Source organism: Passer domesticus, chromosome 3 (assembly GCF_036417665.1).
Source record: "Passer domesticus isolate bPasDom1 chromosome 3, bPasDom1.hap1, whole genome shotgun sequence".
NCBI lineage: Eukaryota > Metazoa > Chordata > Aves > Passeriformes > Passeridae > Passer > Passer domesticus.
Window position 1 is genome coordinate 57,619,461 of NC_087476.1, and position 21,582 is coordinate 57,641,042.

The window sequence follows — 21,582 nt, forward strand, 5'->3', positions numbered from 1 at the left end:
ATAATTATAATAGTAATTAATAAGATTTACTTATTTTGATGAAAGAGGCAGCAGAGGACACGGAAAGAAAACGAACAAATTGAACTCCTCAACATCAACATGTATACTTTTGAGAACAGCTTACAAACAGGAGGTGACAGCCAAGTACAATAGTATTCCTGCTGTTACACTTGTACCATTTTATTGTTAAACAGTAGAGCTGTTGCAGCATGAACGGGACTTGTAGAAGAGGGATGTGAAGGATGACAGAAAAATAAATGTAATTGGGCAACTAATGCTCACATTTCATGTCTGAATAGCCAAAATAAGGATGTGATTTAACTTCTTCTTATAAAGATCCAGTGTGGGGCTTATTATTCCATCAAGTGTTACACTACAGAAACCGATTCTGAGAAAACAGGAACAATTTCTGTAACTCAGGAATGTCACCAACTACCAGTAGCCAATAATTCAGTTAGGCTGCTCACAAGAGCTGGAATTCTTTCTCTTATTCTAAAATAACTTTTAAGAAGGTGTCAGTGCACCCACATCCCATCCCCCAGGTCAAACACACATGCTGGGCGTTCAGTCAGCAGGGGCAAGGAAGCCTCCACTGCTCAATTGCTGGGCACTGACAAACTGGAAACCTGGCACTCCTGGAAGAAGAGGATGGATGCTCCACTGTACCTACTGGAAGAGTCACCAAAGATGCACATTCTTTACATATGAACATCAGGAGTCTTGGAGATCATGGTCAGAGCTAGCACCCCGTATTTCCCTAAGACCCAAATGTGCCAGTGGGCATTCAGAGATCACATGGCATACATGTAGCTGGATTGCAGGAATGCCGAGGCCTGGCAAAAGGGGATGCCCAGCTCATGACTGAGACAAATAAAGAATACTCAAAAAAAGGGTGAATAACTTACCATGGCCATGAGATAGTGTTACAGTAGAAATTGTTACATTTACTAGCTAGACACAGAATAAATGAAAGATCCGCTTTGGCAGAATTGTGGGATGGTCTATGTATTTAATAGGAGAATCCAAAAGAACTGAGTCATATAATACAAAAAGAACATTATATATACATATACACACAGAGTATGTCTATATATATCTCTATAGATATATATAAATCAGTAAACTTGAATAGTGCCTTTATCATGACCATCTTAAGGCATTCAAAACATTTTACTATGACATTTGACCCAATTAATTATCTTTTTTTGCTTTGGCTGAAATAAAGCAAACAGATTTAAAGGTCTGATCTGAAACACCCACAAAATCTGAAACAAAAGCCTAATAGTATCTTCAGTGACAGCAGCATAATCTAAGAACCCACCTACTGCACTGCCTATCAGCTGAATAATATTAAAAGGAGTCTAAATAAATCATTCCCACTCACAGTTTTTGAAACAGCGGAAGATACATCAGTCTCAAAGAGACTTTCTAGCCATAAATTCTATAGATTCTATTACAAATTGAGGATAGAAAAGATACAGCAAGAGGGCCTGCCCGAGGATAGAATGCCACTGAATATCAAATAGTATTTACAGTACAAGTTATAGGATTATAGAACATTTTATAAATACAATTATTATGTATACAAGGGCACATAAAAGAGAAACTTGTTTTCATGCTTTACAAAGTAAAGGTAACCTGAACTAAAACTTACTGCAGAATTCCACAGCTGCTGGCTAGGAGCCTCTCTTCTCCACTGCCTGTACAAACCAATCCCCATTGCAGGTCACTAGTGAAACACCCATGTTTTAAGCAGCAACTATGAAGAATCTCAACAGACTCTGAATCTATGTATGAAACATCAAGTTTCAAAACATGGGTAAGGAAGAGCATGCTGGAGAGCTGTGACAGTATTTATGTGTAACTAACTTTCTCAGAGAGAACCTGGACTGTAATGAACTGCACTTTTTGCAAGGAAATACATAATACTGCAGCATATAGGTGGCAAAATTCAAACAAGGAACATTACAACTTCTAACACATGATATTAGAAAGTGCCAGAAGCATCTTCCAAATTCTAAAGGTGTGAGCACTTCCTGTATTTGTTTAAAAAAGGGTAAAGAGTATTTAGTATTTCAGTACTTCCACGTGTCCTTAAAAGAATCAATAATTTACTTTAATAAAAGCAATTGGCTTTTCTTTTTAGACCAATAATGCCTTTACAGGACACTTATTCTTTTTTTAAATTATTTTTAAATTGCCTAGGATCAGTAATAGCATTAAACAGGAATACACCATAGTATAGTGCAGGCAGAGGAGAGATATACTCAGATGAAAAGGCAATTTTAAGAGTCAATTTAATGAATTGACATTTTCTCTGCACACTTCAAAAATGGTCAGGCAGGCTTGATTAAATTACCTTTAACCAGCAATATATTATACTTTGCTCCAAGACAAGTAGACCAGTTTTACTGGGATACTTACTATGAAGGAGAATAATCTTTAAAGTTTATTTACATGAAAAGCAATCTTTTTTACATAGTATATAAAATGGAGTAGTTATGCACTGCAGCCATTTTATAATAATTAAGCTAAATGAAATTAATCTTAAAAGCTATTCTATTTCAACAGCTGTGGGAAAGGCAGAACAGGAATTGTTTTATTAAGCTGCAAACTCATTTTCATTATAGTAAGCAACTAACTAACTACTTGTTTGAGAAAACAACTTCTCATAACCATCTTCTAACCATTATAAACACTTCACAGCAGAGGGGTGAACTTCCACAAACATTTTCTTCTGTAACAAAGTACGTTTAAGAAGCTTCCTCACTGCCAACCTGCTGCAGTTCCCTCAGTTATGTCAATATAATAAATCATTTTTGGACCACTAGAAACTGGATCACTCAAATGACCACACTCACAAGAAAGGAAACACCAAATGCTAACCAACAAGGACTTTCTTCAGTGATCCAGTATTTAGGACAGTACTAGAGACAGTTGCACTAGCACAGACAGAGACACTGGACTGGAGCACAGAAAGAGAACAAATGGCCATAAGCAAACAAACCAGCTTGGTGAGAAAAGTAAACTGGTAACTGATGTTTGCTGCAAGAACACTATGAACACCAATTTCATGATGTTTAGATATGCCAGTGCAATGGCACAAATAATTTAGGAAAGCAGTAATGCTTACGTGTATGTTATTAGATTATCCATTGGAATTCAATTCCAAGGAAGAAGAAATGTTTCAAAAGACATTAAGTTTACTAAAAATAGTGCATTTTTTTCCCCACTGTGTTTATTTTAGGAAAAAGAAGGATAGTGGCAAAACCATAATTCTTTCTGCCTTTCAGCACTTAACTCCTGGTCTTGAGTCAGTGAAGCTGCTCCCATCCCTGCTCCACATAACCAACAGGCTCAGTACTCTCCCACCATGAGACCCCAGGAAATATCTGAGCATCTGCTGCTGGAAATTATGGAAACAGTAATGCAGAAGGCAGCAGGCACAACTGTAAGTTCCTAATTCTGTTCTGAACCAGGCTGTGAAAGACAGAGCATTGAAACTGCACTGCCAGCTCAGAGCACAGCCCTTCTCCTCAGTGCCTGTGTAACCAGGAGCAAACTGTTCCAGCCAAGGCAAATGGGTCTCCACAGCAAGTCTCAAAAGTCATAATTTATAATCTTTTCCCATTACTATCTCAAATTCATCATAAAGATACTACTCTAAAATTTATTTTTCAAACTAAAAATTCCAACTAAAGCAGCACTGTATGCACTTTACAGTTTGGATGTAGTCAGAAAACTGAACTAGATTTCACAAAGTGTTGTTTCTAAGGCTTCTTTTGCTCTTATATCTATAGCAGAACTGATGACAAGAGACAAGTTGTTTCTGACTGAGCAGTCCTACTTTGAGAGTACCAGTCACATGCTACAGTGTTACTAACATCAAATCCAATTACTATTTAACAAAATACTAGTTCTAATGTTTTACCATCTTATGATCACACTATAGCCAAGACTGCCACTTTGTTGTTTCAAAGCTGAGAACTAAGCCACTCCCACAGCAGCTGGACACATTTCACCAGATAGGCGGCTGTTTTTCCAACACTGTGAATAATAAGGCTAAATACAGTGAGAAGTGAGGGTACAGCAGCCTTTTTTTTCCTCTTCAGAAATGTATCAGAGAACTTTATTAGTGTAAAGTAGGTTTTATATTTGGTCAATGCATGGAAAAACTGTGATTAAAAATTCTGAAGCAGAGATTTGTTCTCTAAAATTACTCACTATATGTATAAATAGATACCAGGCATCTTAGGGAAAAAAAATCAATATTTCCTATTTTGAGTACTTAGAGTACAGAGGACCAATAACAATATTCAAGTGATTTTTTTTTAACCTAACATCAAATCTCTTCTAAATTAAACAATTAACATCACTGGAATAAATTAATTCTCAAGAAGGATTTCCCTGCATTTTAGGGAAACAAAATGTACAGAGAGAGAAAGTGAAGAAATAATTTTTTTAGCATTTAAGAAGAAGTGTACACATATTTACCCTAGCAATATTCTTTCAATTCTCTTAAAGGAAGAGACTTTTCAAAATCTAAAGCTGCAGAATTGATTATTTCATTTCTGACTTTTACTGCTCTACTAAACATAAACCAGATCACGACTCTGAACTGCTCTACTTGCCTGTTCATCATCATCATCATCATCTGACTGCTGTTCTGAGTTTTGGGAACTACCATACTCATACTCAATGGGCTTTGGATTGTTGTATGGGTAGCCATTGTCATCAAAAAACCTTCGGAAGGTAAACTCATAAAAAGCATGTTCAGGATGTTTTCCATTTTTGTACCACCCATTAAGGGTATCATTTCTGTTCCCCTCCTTATCGTCATCACTCCACAATTTATCTGGATCAACTGGATCAAAGTTGGACGTGTCCGTAGGATGAGCAATTTTGGGAATGTAGAAAGCAGACTGTCGCCGTAGATCGCTTGAAAAATCAATTGTTTTGAAAAATGGATGAGCTTTTATTTCATCTGCACCGTTTTTGCCCAAACGATCTTCTGGCCCTCGGCAGAGTTTAATAATAAGGTCGGAGGCCTCTGGAGTCAGTTTAGCCTGAGGTGGAATATGAAGTGCAGTTTGCCAGTTGATAACCTTAAAAGCAAAAAGATGTGTTAGTTATTTATAATTGCACAAAAAGGAAAAAATACATTAAAACAACAAAAGAAAACAAATGACCACAAAGAATAATTCAGTATGTCTAAGGTTTTTCACAGTAGAGGGGAAAACGTGAAGCTGCTCTTTCAGAACAATGAGGAACATATTGTCTGGATATCTGGCAAAATGCAGGCAAAGTTTATTCACATTCCAAATCTAAACTAGAGTCTGGCATGGAAGACCCCTGCTATATACCAATAAAGATACCATAGAATCTGGCACCTGGACCTGAGATTAGGCACATGGTTTACAATCCTAAAAAGATGAGGCAGATGACTTTTAAGTTATAAGAAGTACTGTAAAGCCTAAGAGATTTCAAGTTAAAAAAAAGAGATTTCAAGTTTAAAAAAAAAAATCAATACTGCAGTACATTTGAGCCACCTAAAAACAATTCTGCAAAAAATGACACTTGCAGAAGACTGCCTTGATGCTTTCTCTGAAACAGCAAGGGCTCAGGAAGGAAAGGACCAAAGGCTCTGAGCTGTCACTTGCTCCTCCGCCTTCCCACCAAAGGAAATCCTCTGCAGGCAAACAGGCATGGAAGCTAAGAGGTGGGAAAAGAATACACAGATACTGGAAGAGGGAAGGGAAAGGGAAAAGTAATAACAACTGGAACACACACAAACAATGAAAGGCTGAGATGTGATGGAATTTTTAGTTGGCATGTTTACTGTATGACCAGGTAAGTTACAAATGTGATTCTGGAAGTCTCTTTATAAATTAAGTGCACCTCCACAGTAACATAAAGTTTAAAATTGCCATAGTTTATAACATGCTTGGATAGGAAGTGGTCTCAAACATCACCTTAGTTTCCACTACAAATTAGCAAGATTATGTAAGTTTCTAGACTTTTTCAGACTGCTAATACCAGACTTTTAAAGTTACCTTCATTTGTGTTTCCAGTGGTGTTTGTGCCAGGAAAGGAGGCTGCCCCACTAACATCTCAAAGAGAATTACTCCAACACTCCACCAGTCACACAACTGTGTGTAACCTGAAATAAAGTTCAAATAAGGTAGTCAAGCCTTTGTATAATTTTAATCTTGAATTTCTAAGAACAAAAAAGTTCAGAAGAGAATTCAATACTTAAGATTTCCATACTGACAATTTTTTTTTTTTTTTTGTTAAAATATCGCCTCCTGGGGAGAAGTGGGAGTGTGGGAGAAGTGAAGCAGGACACGTGAGAACCAGCCACTCTGCAGTGAGCCTGCAGTGCACGAGCAGATGGATTACCTGTTCGTAACAACACTTCAGGTGCAATGTAGTTGGGCGTGCCCACCAGGGAATGGGCCAGGCAGCGCTGGTGCTGCCGCGCAGCCCTGCGCTCCAGCGGCTTCAGCCGATCCCCACACCTGCAGTTGGCCGGGTCACCCCACTCACTGCTGAAATCCATGCTGTCCTGACGGGCGTGGTCACCTGCCATGGAGTGACAAGCACGGCAAAACTCAGGAGGATTGCTTTAGTTCTTATCTAATATCACTTTTTCTTTATCCATTAGCATTCGGTATTACAAGACAGAATCTGTTTCAGTTTCAATACTGAATCTGAGAGTTAAAACAGAAATCAACATCAAGATGTTGATTTTTGTTATGATATAAAATACCAACCTCTGAGGACACAATTTTTTAAAGCTAATTTTTGACATAACTATAAAAAATACCAATCTTGATACTTTTCAGATTTTTCTTAACATCACCACATTGGGTGGATAACGTGTACATTGTTTTAACACTTTCACAAACATAAACCTCTAACATTTAAATTGAAAAAAAATCAAGATTTTAAATCTTTATCGTCTCACTAGAGACTGTGTAACAGTCTGGTCTAAGATATGTGACATTTTGAGAAAAACTAATCATAAGTAATTTAAACCTTGTTTTTGAAGGTAAGTTTTTATTTTTGGAAACTAAAAACAAGATATCACATAATCTGTATTTTACCACTCTCAAAACTGCAAGTTGTCTTTTGTTTCAGCTTTTTCTTCAGCTGTTGTTTCAAGTAATCAAGTAGGATTTTGAAAAGCCTACTTAAACCTTCTCATAAGGGAAACAGCACAGTCATCTTTCTACTCATCTATAATTTAATTCCTTGTAAAGAATATGTGTATTTCTCTTACCACTCTGGTAGTATTTTGAGTCATGGGTCCATCGAAAACCAGTACAGAGCCCGAAGTCAGTCAGCTTGATATGGCCATCACGGTCTATCAAGATATTGTCAGGTTTAATATCTCTGTGGATGAAGCCCATTTTATGAACACTCTCGACTGCACACGTCAGTTCTGCTGTGTAGAACCGTGCCAGATTTTCTGGGAAGACACCCATTCTAATGAGGAGACTCATCATATCACCTCCTGGAATGTAGTCCATTACAAAGTACAAATTGTCCTTATCTTGGAATGAATAGTACAGGCGAACTACCCATTCATTATCAGCTTCTGCAAGGATATCCCGCTCAGCTTTAACATGAGCAACTTGATTTCTAAGCAAGACATCTTTTTTCCTTAGAGTCTTTGTTGCATATAGAGCATTAGTATCCACCTTTCTTGCTAGGCAAACTTCTCCAAATGCACCAACTCCCAGGGTTTTAATTTTTACAAACATTGACTTGTCCATTTTAGCTCTTCTTAGCCGAATGTAATTTGACTCTTTCTGGCACAACATTTTCCTCATTTGATCCCGGGCTTCTGGTGACAATCCAACCTGTGCAGCAAACAGAGTTAAATCTGAAGAGTAAACAGTACTCTTAATTCGTGGTGATCTTCTCATAATTAATTACAAGGCTTAGGCAAAGCAAACCAAATACTTATACACAGCACAAGAAATAATACTTAAAGGGATTTGGTTTTGTTTTAATTTACACATTAGGATTCTATGAAAACATGTAAGAGTGATAAAAAACTGAAATGTGATCATTTTCAACAGCAAAATGCACAAGGTGCCATGGTTCTAAGAAGGGATTACTACATTCTTAAGAAAGGTAATTTACAAATTACTGATAAAAACACTGCAAATAATATTATCTGAGTAACAGTGTGCATCAGCGGCCTCCCTGATTCTCTTTACAGGGTTAAAGAAGGCCAAGACACATCTAGGAGCTGTAAATTGCTAAGGGCTAAGGAGCTGCCATGGGAAAAGCAGACTAACTGGAGCAGAAGTCACTGAACTTCCTGACCACGCTCTAAAATTTCAGCTGCAGGAGGGAGTATGCAGTCTCTCTCACTCTCTCACTTCCACGTGTAGCTACCCAAAACACATCCTACTGGCACTGCTCCCTACTGCCCACCCACACCTCTGCCTGCCCCAGCTGATATTTCCCCTTATCACACAACGCACCCCTTTCCAGCAGGACTTTGCTCACACTCTCACCACTGCTCTCCACTCTGCCTAGGAACCAGCTGAGCACAGCAGCTCCTTCTGAAGTGGCTCACTCCTCCCAACAGGATCTTCTCTTGGCTCCTATCTGTGTACATATCCCTATCTTGACTGAACATCCCTGGTGTTCCAGCCAATGCCACCAACATTCTGGCAGCTGAAACACTCCCAGACCACACAAAACTCATCACCTACAGCGTGGAAACCCTTATCTACAAGAACCACATTGATCACTCTCATTGTACTCCAACCTGTGTGCCCTCCTGGTGTATTTTTTCTGGTTTCAATTCCCTTAAGAGTTCTATTCAATTCTGGTGCCATTTTTTCTTGGCAAATTTCAGGGCCTGGAATCAGAATAATCCTTCTTCTTTGTTTTATGTGAATAGAATCAGTCTTCAATTGTTTTCTATTTTTCCTCTGTGGCACTACTGCCACATACCCTGATGCTCATTCCTTTTTTTGTACTCTGACAGCATTTTCAAATTATTACATGCTACTTTTCTCACAGCACCTCAATTATTTTATCTGCCTACCTGGCTTGAAATCACCATCCCACACCAATGATTTCCAAGTTCAACCTATAGCATACTTCCTTATTTTTTCATGGACATGTAGATCACAAAGTCAAACATGGCCACACTGAACCCCTGCAAACATCTCAACCGTACTCAAGCACTATTCTAAAAGGTTTCCCTTTCTTACTGTAACATCTTATCGATTCTTGATACCAAGTCTTGCTGCTTCCATCTCTTTAAAGCCTCAAATATGTGAGATACTGTCTGCATAGCAGTATTCAGAACCAACAACAGGACTAAGTATGTTCATAGATGACTTTGGCCTTGCCTGACTTCCAACATAACTTGAAACAAAATATAATAGATGTGACTGACAAAAAAGGCAAAAACAATTCAATTAGATATCATTCAATATCTTAAAAATCCTTTTACAAGTTACTATATGTCACCTATTAAAGAAAATACTGTTAGAAAACACAACACTTTTGAGACCACTCAACTCCTAGGAGACCTGACACCACAGAAATATGTCATGTATGCTAGAAATACAGCATCCAGTGGAAGCAGGTATTTTCACAGGGATGCATTCTGAGGTTTTTTTCTTTCAAAATTCAAAGGGCAGAAAAGAAGGGATTCAATACTTCTTAAAACTTTCTGAAAATTCTCATTCTCCTTCTCATGAAGGCCCAAAATATACTTCATTGTTGTGGCATTCCTCTCCTGTATGCTTATGAAAAAGGAGAGGTCTGCTGCAGCACAATAACCCATCTTCCACCCTCCAGACTGTAATCAAACATGCCAGCTTTAAATCCAGTATGAACTATTAAAACTCTAGCATTCATATTACAAATATTATAAAATACCCCTACTAAGGTGCTTTAAAAGCACAAGAAAAATATCAAGAAAAGTTATATCAGTGCTCTCATATAAGTAATACTTATTCTGAGATACTACAGAACACAACACAGTAAGAAGGAAAAGTGAAGTTTGCAAATCAACATTCATTATAATCTTACATTTAAGTACTCAAAAATAGCCAAAACAAATTCATGCTTAATTCTGATGCAGGATTGCATGCAAAGCCCTCCAAAAAGGGATCATGCTATTCTTAAGAAACACTGTTGCTTCAGAATCTTACTTGTCTACACAGGGATGGAGGCTACAGAGTTCAGGAAAGCTTCCCACACCTTAACAGTTTAAATCAGCTGTTAGTGAAGTGAAAAAGGAAAGAGAGAAGACTAAGAATAAAGATCTAGTAAGAGTTCCAGGATGAAATCTTGCTAACATTTACATATTCGTGATTAAGCAAACACTTACAAAAGACTACAGCTTACAGTAAGAATTTTCAAAGAGTAGGAAAACACAGATTTAAAAAACAGCATGTCAAGAAAGTGGTATAAGCCAAATACATACTGTCATTGAATAAATAAAAAAGAACATCATACTTATGTCAAACTTTCAACTACAATTTTTAAGAAATATATTTGTGTGACACATCTCAATTTCATCTTTCTGCAAATCTTGGTTTCACTACTTCTCACTGTTTTCTCTTTTGAAATTACATGTTTGTCAACTCAATTTTTACCCTTTTGATTTGGTTTAAGAGAATACCGAAATACTGGAAATAGACCACTGAGTCCATGCAGGCACAAAAAAGTTGATTTCACAGGTATTTGTTTTATAATTATGCCCTTCAATTGCTCTTGTTTAAGCAGATACATTTACAGTGCAGATTACAAAATAATTAGACAAAAGACACCATCTCGTTCATTCTTAAAAAAACCCCAACTAACCTTTAAATGTTGTTTATTTTTTTAATTTGAACTTTAAAAAAAGTATCTTTACTGGTAACAAAATGCAGAATGTAAAAAATATCACTTTGCATGTCTGTATAAGAGTACTAGCCAGCCTGCAACTTGTCTCCAGTTTGCTTGTACCTTCAGTACTTATTTAAAAAAATATAAATATTTTTTAAAATCATTAAAATACTGCCTATAACTCAAAAATCATGATTAAGTAGAACCCATACCAAAAAGCTATGAGCCATGTAGCTACATCTCAGTTCATGTAAAAATTGTTTTGCTTCTGCCACCTTACTGTATGTAGGCCATACAAATTACCTTTGGACATCCAAAAAACTTACTTAAAAATCAATTTCTAAGAAGAAAATTAAATACATAACCAAGACACGGAAGAAACTTGCCACATCTCAAATACAAAGATTAAAAATAGACTTCAATACCACAGTTCTAAATCTTCTACTTATCTGTACTATTTAATTCTACAATTAAGAAATATCTTATAAAAGTAATACAAGAACAGTTTGGTCATAGATTTAGAAAGAAGGAAGAGTTTACCCGCATCATTTCATTCTCTAGTTGCTTTTTCCGGTGCAAACGTTGCTGGTGTGACTTCAGTATATTCTCCACATGCTGCTCCATGAAGAATTTAAAAGCTTGAGGGGAATAACTTTGAATGCGAGACTCTCTTCTTTCTTCATCTTTCTTGTTTTTTCTAACAGGAACAGGTGAGGTTGTAATTTGTTTCTTCTCTTTATCTGTTGAATCAACACATTCGTAATTCTTTTCATTCTCATCCTCCCTGGATAAAGGAGGTGGCTCCTCCTTGTTGAGCTTGGGTCCTGCCTCATACAGATTGACAGAAGGATTCTGATGTAACAAGTGTTTAGGGTAAGGTGGTGGGGGACCCTGGTAATTCGGAGCCTCCGCAACAGGAGACATAACTGCCATATTGGTAGAGGGACCGTCGGAGAAGGGAATGGCCTGAACAGTTTGCACGGGCTGCGGCATCCAGGAAGGGTGAGAGGGTGCCAAGGCAGTCTGCAGCTCTGGTTTCAACACTCGCATGCTTTTCACTGGCTGCTGAATGGGAGCTGGCGTTATGGCTGTCACTGTGGTGGCCGAGGGCTGGGAGCTGCCAGAGTGACTCTGCCTGCTGCCGTGATGGTTGTTGAAGGAGTTTGAGCGCACGGGAATGCTGGGCTGCCACGCAGGCATGTCGTGCCCATTGCCCGGCGACGACTGCGGCTGCACGGGGGAAGGCTGTGACCAGGACGCAGGTATTCCAGCTACATTTGTGTTGTAAAGTTCCAGGTTGTGACTGTTTCTGTTTGGCACCATTATTGCCTGAGGAATGTTCCCATTAGTGTAAGCTGAAGGAGGAGCAGATCCTCCTGCCTGCATCTGTAGTGCTGTGGGACTCTGCCTGTTATTTGGATTCATTGGGTACGGGGGTGGCTGGCGACTCACCGAATTTCCAGACACCACATTCTGGTGAACTATGAATTCTGCCTGACAATTGCCATTTTGCATTCCAGCTCTTCCTGAGGGAAAACTAAATTTGCTGTTGGCAGAACTCTGCATGATTATTGGTTGCCTGCCAATGGGGACAGCACTCATGCCTCTCTGACCCTGTGTGGATGAATTCATAGGAGGCGGATTCATAGGTGGAGGTGGATAACCATCCTGCCACGCTCCAGGTGGCACCGGAGAAATACGGGAGATCACATATTCCATGTTTCCAGAGTACCGCTTTGTTTGAGAATTTGGCTCCCAGGAAGGAGGTGGAGGAGTAGTCCCCCTTGGAGGGGGTGTCTGCCCCCGAGGAGGTGGAGGAGGAGGAGTGACACTCCTTATCTGCGGTAGAGGAGGGGGATTCACTCTCTGTCCATTGGCAGGATGAGCCTGAGCAAACGCCGCAATGCCAGATCCAGATAAGGGCCTTCCTACGTCAGGCTGCGAGCTGGGGCTTTCGGAGCGATAAACCACGCCCTCTGCCAGGGAAGGGCCGTGCCGCTGAGGAACCAGGGACTCCTTCGACCCCTTCCAGCTCTGCTTGCGGTTAACTGACTGCTGGACAGCCCCTGCTTCCATGAGAAGAAAACACAGCATTTACATTATTGGAAATTATTCCTATTTACTGCTTTGAATGTTTTGTTCTTCTGTGTTAATTACTAGAGAAACAGGACTTGAACTCTCTGACACAATACAATACACATACTTCCTTATGAAAACTTTTTCTAGCAATACACAGCACTGCATGCTAATATGCTCAGTGTACATTTTAGAGGAAAAAAAAACCCACACTGAAACTACAAAAATGTAATACCAGAAAGTGATTTTTTAGAAATCACTTTTCTGAAAATGCATTTTGCTTCAGTAAAAATGTAAAAGTTAATTGAAAAAAATGGTAGCGTGCAAATTATTAGTCACATAATGTATTTTTAATCATGTGTACAAGAAACTCTCAGAATGTTCAGCACAAGTATTAAAAAAGTAATAGCACGGAAAAATACATTATTATAATACATGTTGCTATCCTTTTCAGTTAACACTTGCAAAACACTTAGCATTCTTTAACTAAAATTTAACTGCATGCTGTAAAATCATGGCTTGCACCCTTACATGCATACAGACCACCCAGACTTGTTATATTCCCATGAGGCAGAATTTGACTAAGTACTTTAATTTTAAAAGTTGTATCTTTTTGAGTAAAAGTCTTGTAGATAGAGAGGCAAGAATTAGAACTGTATGAATGCAAAATTTACAGAGCAAAACCCTGCTATATATTTACTTTGCAGATGCTATTTCGCATCATATAAACAAAATACACAAGGAACTGATGATACAGGCAATCTTACTGTGTTTTTTATAATGTTAACATTAAAATATGTGTAAACAGATGCAGTACTTTAATTGCTAAAAATCACCCTGTTCTCACTTAAAGAACATGTTAATTACTGTATTTTTGCAGGTAACAATGAAAACTATGTCTAAATGGTGGAATTTACCTCTGAACTTCATACAAGCACCAACTAATCCTGCTTAACACACAAAAGGAAAATTACACTGTTCTTTGCAACTCCTCACTAATTTTTCCTCCTACCTATACTGTTGATTTAAAACCTAACTCCAGTGCTAGCAACTTAGCACCCAACTTTAGTCAAATAAAAGTTCAGTATTTCTGCTGCATTTTAAAGTTACTCTTTTCTTAGGTGTATGCTACTAAAAAGGCATCAAGTTATATTAAAAATGTGCTAGCATCTGTTTACAAAGCAATAATAGCAAGTGGCAAAATTCTGACTCTGCTAATAAAGACACATTCCATCCTCCAAAATCTCTAAGAACATGAAGCTTGCCTTAAAAACTATAGAAACAAAAGCTGGAACCAAGCAGGAAATTAATTAGAGAGGGATCCTGGAACATCACATCCTAAAATACAAATATCATAGTTACATGATATGTAAATACACACACAAATACATAAACAAAAATACACATACAGAATGCTGTTGTGTGGGAGTGTGTGTGAAGAGAGGCAAAAAATTTAAAGAAGAATTCATGCTCAGCACTTATTTCTACGTGGTGCTTGACACAGAACAAAACACAGGCACCACATCAGCAAGGTAAGAGAAATTACCAAAACGAAATCTGAATGCCATTCCTTGTATAAAATGTTTATGCACAGTAATAAAACAACGCTTAAGAAAATCATGTCGAATGAACCTATCTTTCAGAAGGATTACATCAGATATACAAAATGCTCTTTTTAAAAGCAAAAAAACCTGTATCTGAGCATTTTTGTTCTACTGTGAGCACGTGAAAACAAAATTTACTATGTTGTATGTTTCACCTATAAGAATACACTCAGTGAGTTACTGAGTCACCATGGATACACCTACCTGGTGGTTTCATACCTGCGTTTACAGGTCTTGCTGCTGCTGCAACCATCTGCTCCCGACGAGGATCCTGGTAGCTCATTTTACTTATAAATTCAATGGCAGCCTCTATACTACGGTTGTTAGTTTGTCTAAGAGCTTGTATAACCATATCCTAAAGAGAAAATTACATACAAAAAATTGTTTACAAGAAAATCACAAAAAATACCAAAAATCATGGTTATTTAGCCAAATATCCTCCATTAATTTTACAAAGATGATTTTACAAAGTATAAATTTCTCTCAATTGTTTTAGAAATAATTTTAAAATGTCTTCTCCAGAAGAGATCATCCGAAATAGTACTGCAATCTGGATGTTCAGAAGAAAAGTTAACTAGTTGAAGCACTGCAGTCTGATGTAAATTATGTCATCTTGCTATTCCTAGAACAGTTTGGTCATACAACCCTTAAAAAAGGACTTTATAATAAAAAGCCCTGTACAATAAAGTTGTCGCAATCTTTACGGACCAGCTGATATTAGAAAAAGCAGACATAGCATTTTCAGCTCAAAAATTTGGTCACCTATGTGATATGAAGTAGTCAATGTCTTAAAGAGTATCACTATACACAGAACATATGATGATTTAACTTGAACCATAGTAAGAAAAAGAGGTTTTCTGTAAGATATTTAGGATAAAAAAGCCCCCAATACAATGAACACTATTCTACCCTGATTATTATACATACATACATATACATACATAAAACTATCGATATACACACACCTGATACTTATTGATATCTATCTGTTCCACTTTACCCCTTAATGCTGCCTATTACCTGAGAGGTGGGGGGAAATAACAAGAACGTTTGCTGATATTTCATTTGGAAAAAAAAAAAATTCAATACAGTCTGAAACTTCTTGACCAAGAGAAATACTTTCCTATTTCAGCTGTATCTGTTCCTAGGGTGTATGTGGATCAGTGCCATATGGGCTATTGTGGCAACAAACTGTAGGTTAACACATGGCAGAAAGGGCTTATGCTGGCACTGTGCTTGAAAAAACCCCCATATAATCACAAATGTCATGGGAATTTGCAGTTTTATCCAAGAACAAAGGGTAGAAGCAAAAGGCTTCAAGATAGAAAGGATCCAACACAAATACCAACTTAAGATACCTTTCTAATTTATTGTCCAGCCACATACCACAACCTTCAGTTTGCAAAAACAGCTGCAGGTTCAAATCTGTAAAAATGGAGCTGAGAACCAATCTACTTTGAAAAAACAAATGCACACCCCTCTTTGCCCCAAAATCCCACACAACAACAATGAAAATACTTCCTCAACCCCAGCAATGAATCATAGAGCTGGAGCAAATTATTACAGAAATCATTCATCATAATAAAATCCTTCCGTTCTTCCTGACACACAGTCTGGACTGTGTATTTGATCAAGTGAAAGGAACATGAAAAGCCACTATCAGCACTTGACACTGGGATGCTGTTGAAGAAAATCCAATTGGTAGTTTTGGAGAAGCTCACTCTTGGTAGAGGTAGATGTCTGTAAATACCAAAGCATCACAGAGAGCAGAACTCATGAGCTGGTCACTATTGCAAGCAGTGCAGGCCTGAAAAGTTAATCCCTGTTGTGGTACTGTGCCTTTTTCCTTTGGAAAGACGAGTGGTTTGCTAGCTCTTTTTTAAACATGCTTTTGTACCCAGGTTTACAAAGAAGGCATGAAAAAAAAGTGTGATTTATATTATGTGCAGGTCCCAGTAAAAACACAGGAGCTGTAAGTGCACTCATTTTTCCTTTCTGGAAACCATATTTCAGAGTAATTTCCAAAATATTTGGTATTGCCTTTCAATTTAGAATGGCCATTATTTCATCAACCTATTTTAATTGAGCACAATCCAAAGTTACTTTGAGTATCAGAGACAAAATCCATGTTCTAGAGAGTCCAGTCCTCTCTGCCTAAAATTATATAAATAATTAAAACAACCTACCACATAAGAACAATCTGGACAAGATGCTTTAAAAAACAAAGCCAAGTCTCTCTAAATCCTTCTAGACTTCTTCTACATCTCCCACTATTACCAGTTTCATGTCCTAATCAGAAACCTAACAGATTTTGAAGCTTTTTGCTTATCATGTTGTTCAAACATTCCCTGACCAACACCCCAACATGCATTAATAGTTTATAGCTAGCAGAACACCATATCTTCAAAATAAAACACTTCACCTCATCAAAGCCAGCAGCTTGCAAGTCTTGCAGCATTTGTCGATTAACTTCTGACGTTCCTTTGACAGCTGAGGTTGTTTCATTTGCAAAAGGCAGAAGTGAGTTTCTTATCTCCTGCAAAACCTTATGATATGTTACAAATTTGGGGGGATTTCGGCCTTGTCTAGGATCTTCAGGTAACATCTTGCCCATGCTGTGCTCAGCTTTAGCAGCATCTGAGGGTTTAGGCAAATTCCTGAGGCTCTCTCGTATTTCCTGTAGCATCTGCTGGCTGCTGCCAGTATAATTACTGGCAGGAAAAGTTTTAGGCCTCATTTGTCTATAACCTTCTGGCTTCTCACTTCTCTTCATGAAAACATGTATATATGCAACCTCCACCAAGGACTCGCACACACCAGAATTCAAGGAAGACTGGCTGATGTCAGAAATTGTGAAAGCGGTGGCTCTTCAGTGTGAAACCTTGGTTCCTGTAGTGCTGGAGTTTGTCACAACCCAAAACTGCTATTCTGTTAACAAAACAAAACAAAGCACATTTAACAGAGCAGTAAAAAATTTCACAATGTAGCACTGGAGCAGTGAAACGTTCACTGCCTTCACAGACACCAAAAGCATGCTAAGCGAATTCTTCAGGCAGTCTTTACTCAAACTAATTTACAAACCATGTTGGGTTTTCAACTGTCTGTTAACAACTAATGTTTTAGGTGCCTCAAGTCTAAACGGTCCTGAATTGCAAAGGATGTGGGCATAGTGAAGAGCTCTGTGTGGTGGACAAAGCTTTGCAGAGCAGATATGAATCACTGGTGTGTGCCCGCACTGCTTCTTTGCCTCCCTCCTCTCCTGCGTCCATTTGTCACCAATGTTCTCCCTATCAACACCTTTGTAGCCAGAAGAGCCAACTCTTCTACTCAGGATATGGATCAAATAACCTTGCTGTTCAATGATTCTAACATCCAGCTCCAGCAAAAGAGGGGAGTGAGAAGTACACCAGTAAGAGCACGTAATTACAGTGATTTTATCCGTTCTCTAGCAGTCACATTTGTTAAAATTAAACACTAGCCTGGCTCATCACATGCAACTTTATGACTTCTTGTATCATCTGCCATTTTCATCTGCTTAAGGGTTCAGTTTCTGAGACTTTCACAGTCTGTTAGCTCAGTCTCCTTGAACCAGTCTTCATCAAGAGTTAAGTAATTTTTAAATTTATTTTACATAAGGGAAAATGAGTGCAGGAAGAGAAACAAAGAAAATTTTAATCAGACTTGTTTCACTGTAAAATTGTTTAACAACTCAAGCATCAAATTCGCTGAGAGCATAGCTATGACATTTGGTAAGGGAAACAGAATTTTCTGCCAAAAGCCAAATAAAAAACGTTTGCATTTTGAAGGCGCTGACTCATCAGGGAAAGAGCCCCGTGTCTGCAGAGAACTCAAATCTCTGTGTTCAGGCTGGGCACTAATTATTACTGCAACTGCACGGCAAAGGATAAAGCAACCACAGTGAAACACTGAAGAAACTGCAGAGCATTTGCCTCTTTAGAGTATCATGAAATTAAACTTTGTCAGTCTCTACTGCTTCGCAGAGGAAGATCAGTTACTAAGACGGTGCAAGATAAACTAAATGTTTCAGCTCTGTCTTTTCTTCAGAGGCAACAAAAATGCTGAAGTCCAACTCACAGTGCTCCTTTAGTGCTGTGTTGCTAAGCATTTCTCATATTCGACATAAATTAAAGGAGCATCAAAATTTTACACAGTCTACACAAAAGTCACTCTTTCTTCATTCAGGATTCATTTCTATAATACTTGCACTGTCACAAACCAATTAGTGATTCAGCAATTGAGGAAGAATATGACAAGTTAATAGGAAAAGGAACTCTCTGAAACACATGCAAATTATATTAATTAAATACTCACGCTACCCTTATATGAATAATACCTGAAAGCTTGAAAGTAATATATAAATGAGGACTGTGAAAAGAAACACTTCATAGATATCCACTTAATCCTACTCCCCTTGAAGAACCATTTTAGAAACAACAGAATTTCTCTTCTAAAACTTGCTAAATCTTAAGAGGTATAACTGCATCCCCAAGCCTGCTTTGCACTGTGATAGTTTTGAAACCTGAGATGAGTATAGCAGGGTAGTTATATGTTTAATACAGTCTGATAGCATATAGTTCTTCAGTGCTTACTGAATAAGGAAGTGATCATCAGACATGAGTGAATTTTAATAATTAGCAGTGAAATTTTGCCCAAAGTATTAAGAAATCCAGAAATCAGCAGAAAGTACAGCATGAGAGCTATTAAAATGTAATTTAATTTTGGCCACTTTCAAAATAATTTTCCAAACATGCCACATTTAAGACTACACTGAAAATATTTTTTCAAAAAAAGAACTTTTCCCAAAGAAAATGAAGTAAGAACTTGACAAAATACCCCTACATAAGTTTTTAACAAATTCCAAAGGCCTGGAATTCAGGAGAAAACAGGGGTCTTGCACCTACATATTTTACCAATTTCATCTGGTATTGCAGTATTCACTTCATGGTTACATCTCGGGTAGCTGGGATAGATAAATCCAACACCCCCAAAGAGAAATCAAGGTTAAATTAGCAGGAGACCAAAATCATAAATGAGGAGCAGTCTTGGGAAAGAAAACTGCACATTAACTTAAATTTTTAGCAGCAGTTTAGATTTAGGAGTGTAAACCAGCCACTTATCTCCCACCACTTACCACAGACACTGTAACTGTTTGGAACTTACCCAAATAAATCACTTTTTTTTGGTGGATTGTTCCTTTTGGCAGCACTGATGGGTACCAGCATGTACATGTGAAACTAAGTCTTAATTCTTAGAATACAAATTAAATTAGTCCTCCAGAAAACAGGAATTACTACAGTTCATGTTGCTTTATATATGAATCTCAAAATTCACAGGTCACCTCTGCTTATAGACATTTGCACACATTTTAAAGGAAGAGAGTGTTAAATGCTGAGTAAGAAATGGATCTCAACTTTGTACTTCTCCCTACCAAACACCAACTGTGTCCATGGGAACTGATGTCTATTCTCTCCTGTAGTTTTGTGCCCTTAAATAATCTGTTTGTTAATGCAGCTGTTCTTGCTGATTAAATTCTCTTCCCTAAAGTTATGAAGAAAATAATGTTTCACCTCTTTTCAAAATATGGGAATACAGCATTTTCTTTTACAGGTCAAACAGTAAGGGAAAAAAAACCTCACCTTAGGCTTTTTTTTTTTTTTTTTTACATTATAATCATAAAAGATTGTATTTCTATAAATAAGTGCTTGAACAAAAGCTCAGAGGTGTTCAAGGCCAGGCCTGATGAGGCTTGGAACAACCTGGTCTAGCAGCAGGGAGCTGGAACTGGATTATCTCTAAGGTCCCTTCCAACTCAAACCAGTCTGTAATGCTCTGCCTGGCAACACGCAACTGTCAATGACTCCCATGATTTTCTGAGGGAAAAAAAATGCACAGCTTTTTAAATCTAACTTTAAAATTCCTTATAAAAATACTTTCAATGCCCGTATTTCCAACTGAGTAGTGAGCATGACATACTAACGTATCTAGGTATCCTCCCTCACGTAACTATTCTAACAGCTTATTTTATACATAATCACAATGTTTCATTGCTAGGGATAAAGAAAGTGACAGAGACTTCACAAGTCATAAAATTAAGTTTGCAGGGACTTGGTTCAGATCAACAAAGGAGGCTTCTCTTTCAGGTAACAAGTCATCGAGCTGCAACAGCAATTTCCCAAAGGATGCATTTCCGATGCTAAAAGTTTCCATAGGATGAGGAGAAAACTGGACCTCGAAATTAGCACAAAAGCACAACTACATAAGGTCAGAGAAGCCAGAGCTGGAAAGAGCCAGAGGCCAGCTGAACACTAGGAACATTGTGCATTCACTCGGTTTGTTTCCATTCTCACGCTCTGCTATCTCCTTCAGCAGGACACAGCTCTTAGAAGGACACATACACGCACTCCCGGGAGCAGCAGGAGTCACTTCAGGCGCACCTGGAGCGATCTTCACGGCTGACAACGGCGGGGCAGCCAAGTCCCGGCTGCGCTGCCCCAGGCCGGCACGGATCGCTGCAGGACAGCAGGAGCCGGCCGCCCAAGGACCACGCAGGCCAGGAGGGCTTCACCGCCGGGAGGAGTATCCCGAACGTGCCCCGCTGGGACACCTGCGCTTCTGTCGCCTCGCCGGCCCCGGGCCGTGACCCGAGGCGGCTCCTGCCACGGCTGCGTCCCGCCGGGCCGAGCCGCAGCGGGCCCGTTACCGCCCCGACCCCTCCGGCCCCGCGCACGGCGGACTCTACCTGAGGCGAGAAGGCGGCGGCAGCGCCCCGGGCGCTCGGAGCTCGGCCCCGCCCGCGCGGCGCCGACCGGCCGCGGCCCTTCCCTTCCTTCCGCCCTTCCTCCGCCCCTCGGCGATGCCGGCAGCGCCCGCTCGGTCCCTCCGCCAGCGCCCGCCGCCGCCTCGGGCCGCTCAGTTCGGCGCCGCCATTTTGTCAGTGTCCCCGCCGCGGAGCCGCCCGGATATGGGCAGATCCCGGCCTGCCCCGCGCGGCTCCTGCCGCTCCCGGATGGAG

General features: G+C 39.1%; 1 protein-coding gene across 5 annotated transcripts; it reads right to left on the reverse strand.

The window, feature by feature from the left end:
* Nucleotides 1-4: 4 nt before the first annotated feature.
* On the reverse strand, nucleotides 5-21,522 carry LATS1 (large tumor suppressor kinase 1). Of its 5 annotated transcripts, none has more exons than XM_064413293.1 (8): nucleotides 21,310-21,522; nucleotides 16,972-17,477; nucleotides 14,769-14,904; nucleotides 11,410-12,935; nucleotides 7,283-7,865; nucleotides 6,400-6,582; nucleotides 6,054-6,160; nucleotides 5-5,105 (listed from the first exon to the last, which is right to left on the reverse strand). In XM_064413293.1, the coding sequence occupies exons 2-8, from the start codon at nucleotides 17,320-17,322 to the stop codon at nucleotides 4,590-4,592; spliced, it is 3,402 nt and encodes a 1,133-aa protein (XP_064269363.1). In that variant the 5' UTR covers nucleotides 17,323-17,477; nucleotides 21,310-21,522; the 3' UTR covers nucleotides 5-4,589. The 5 variants fall into 5 exon arrangements, with proteins under 5 accessions (XP_064269363.1, XP_064269362.1, XP_064269361.1 ...); XM_064413292.1 differs by having other exon boundaries at nucleotides 11,410-12,938; XM_064413291.1 differs by having other exon boundaries at nucleotides 14,754-14,904.
* Between the last annotated feature and the right edge of the window lie 60 nt (nucleotides 21,523-21,582).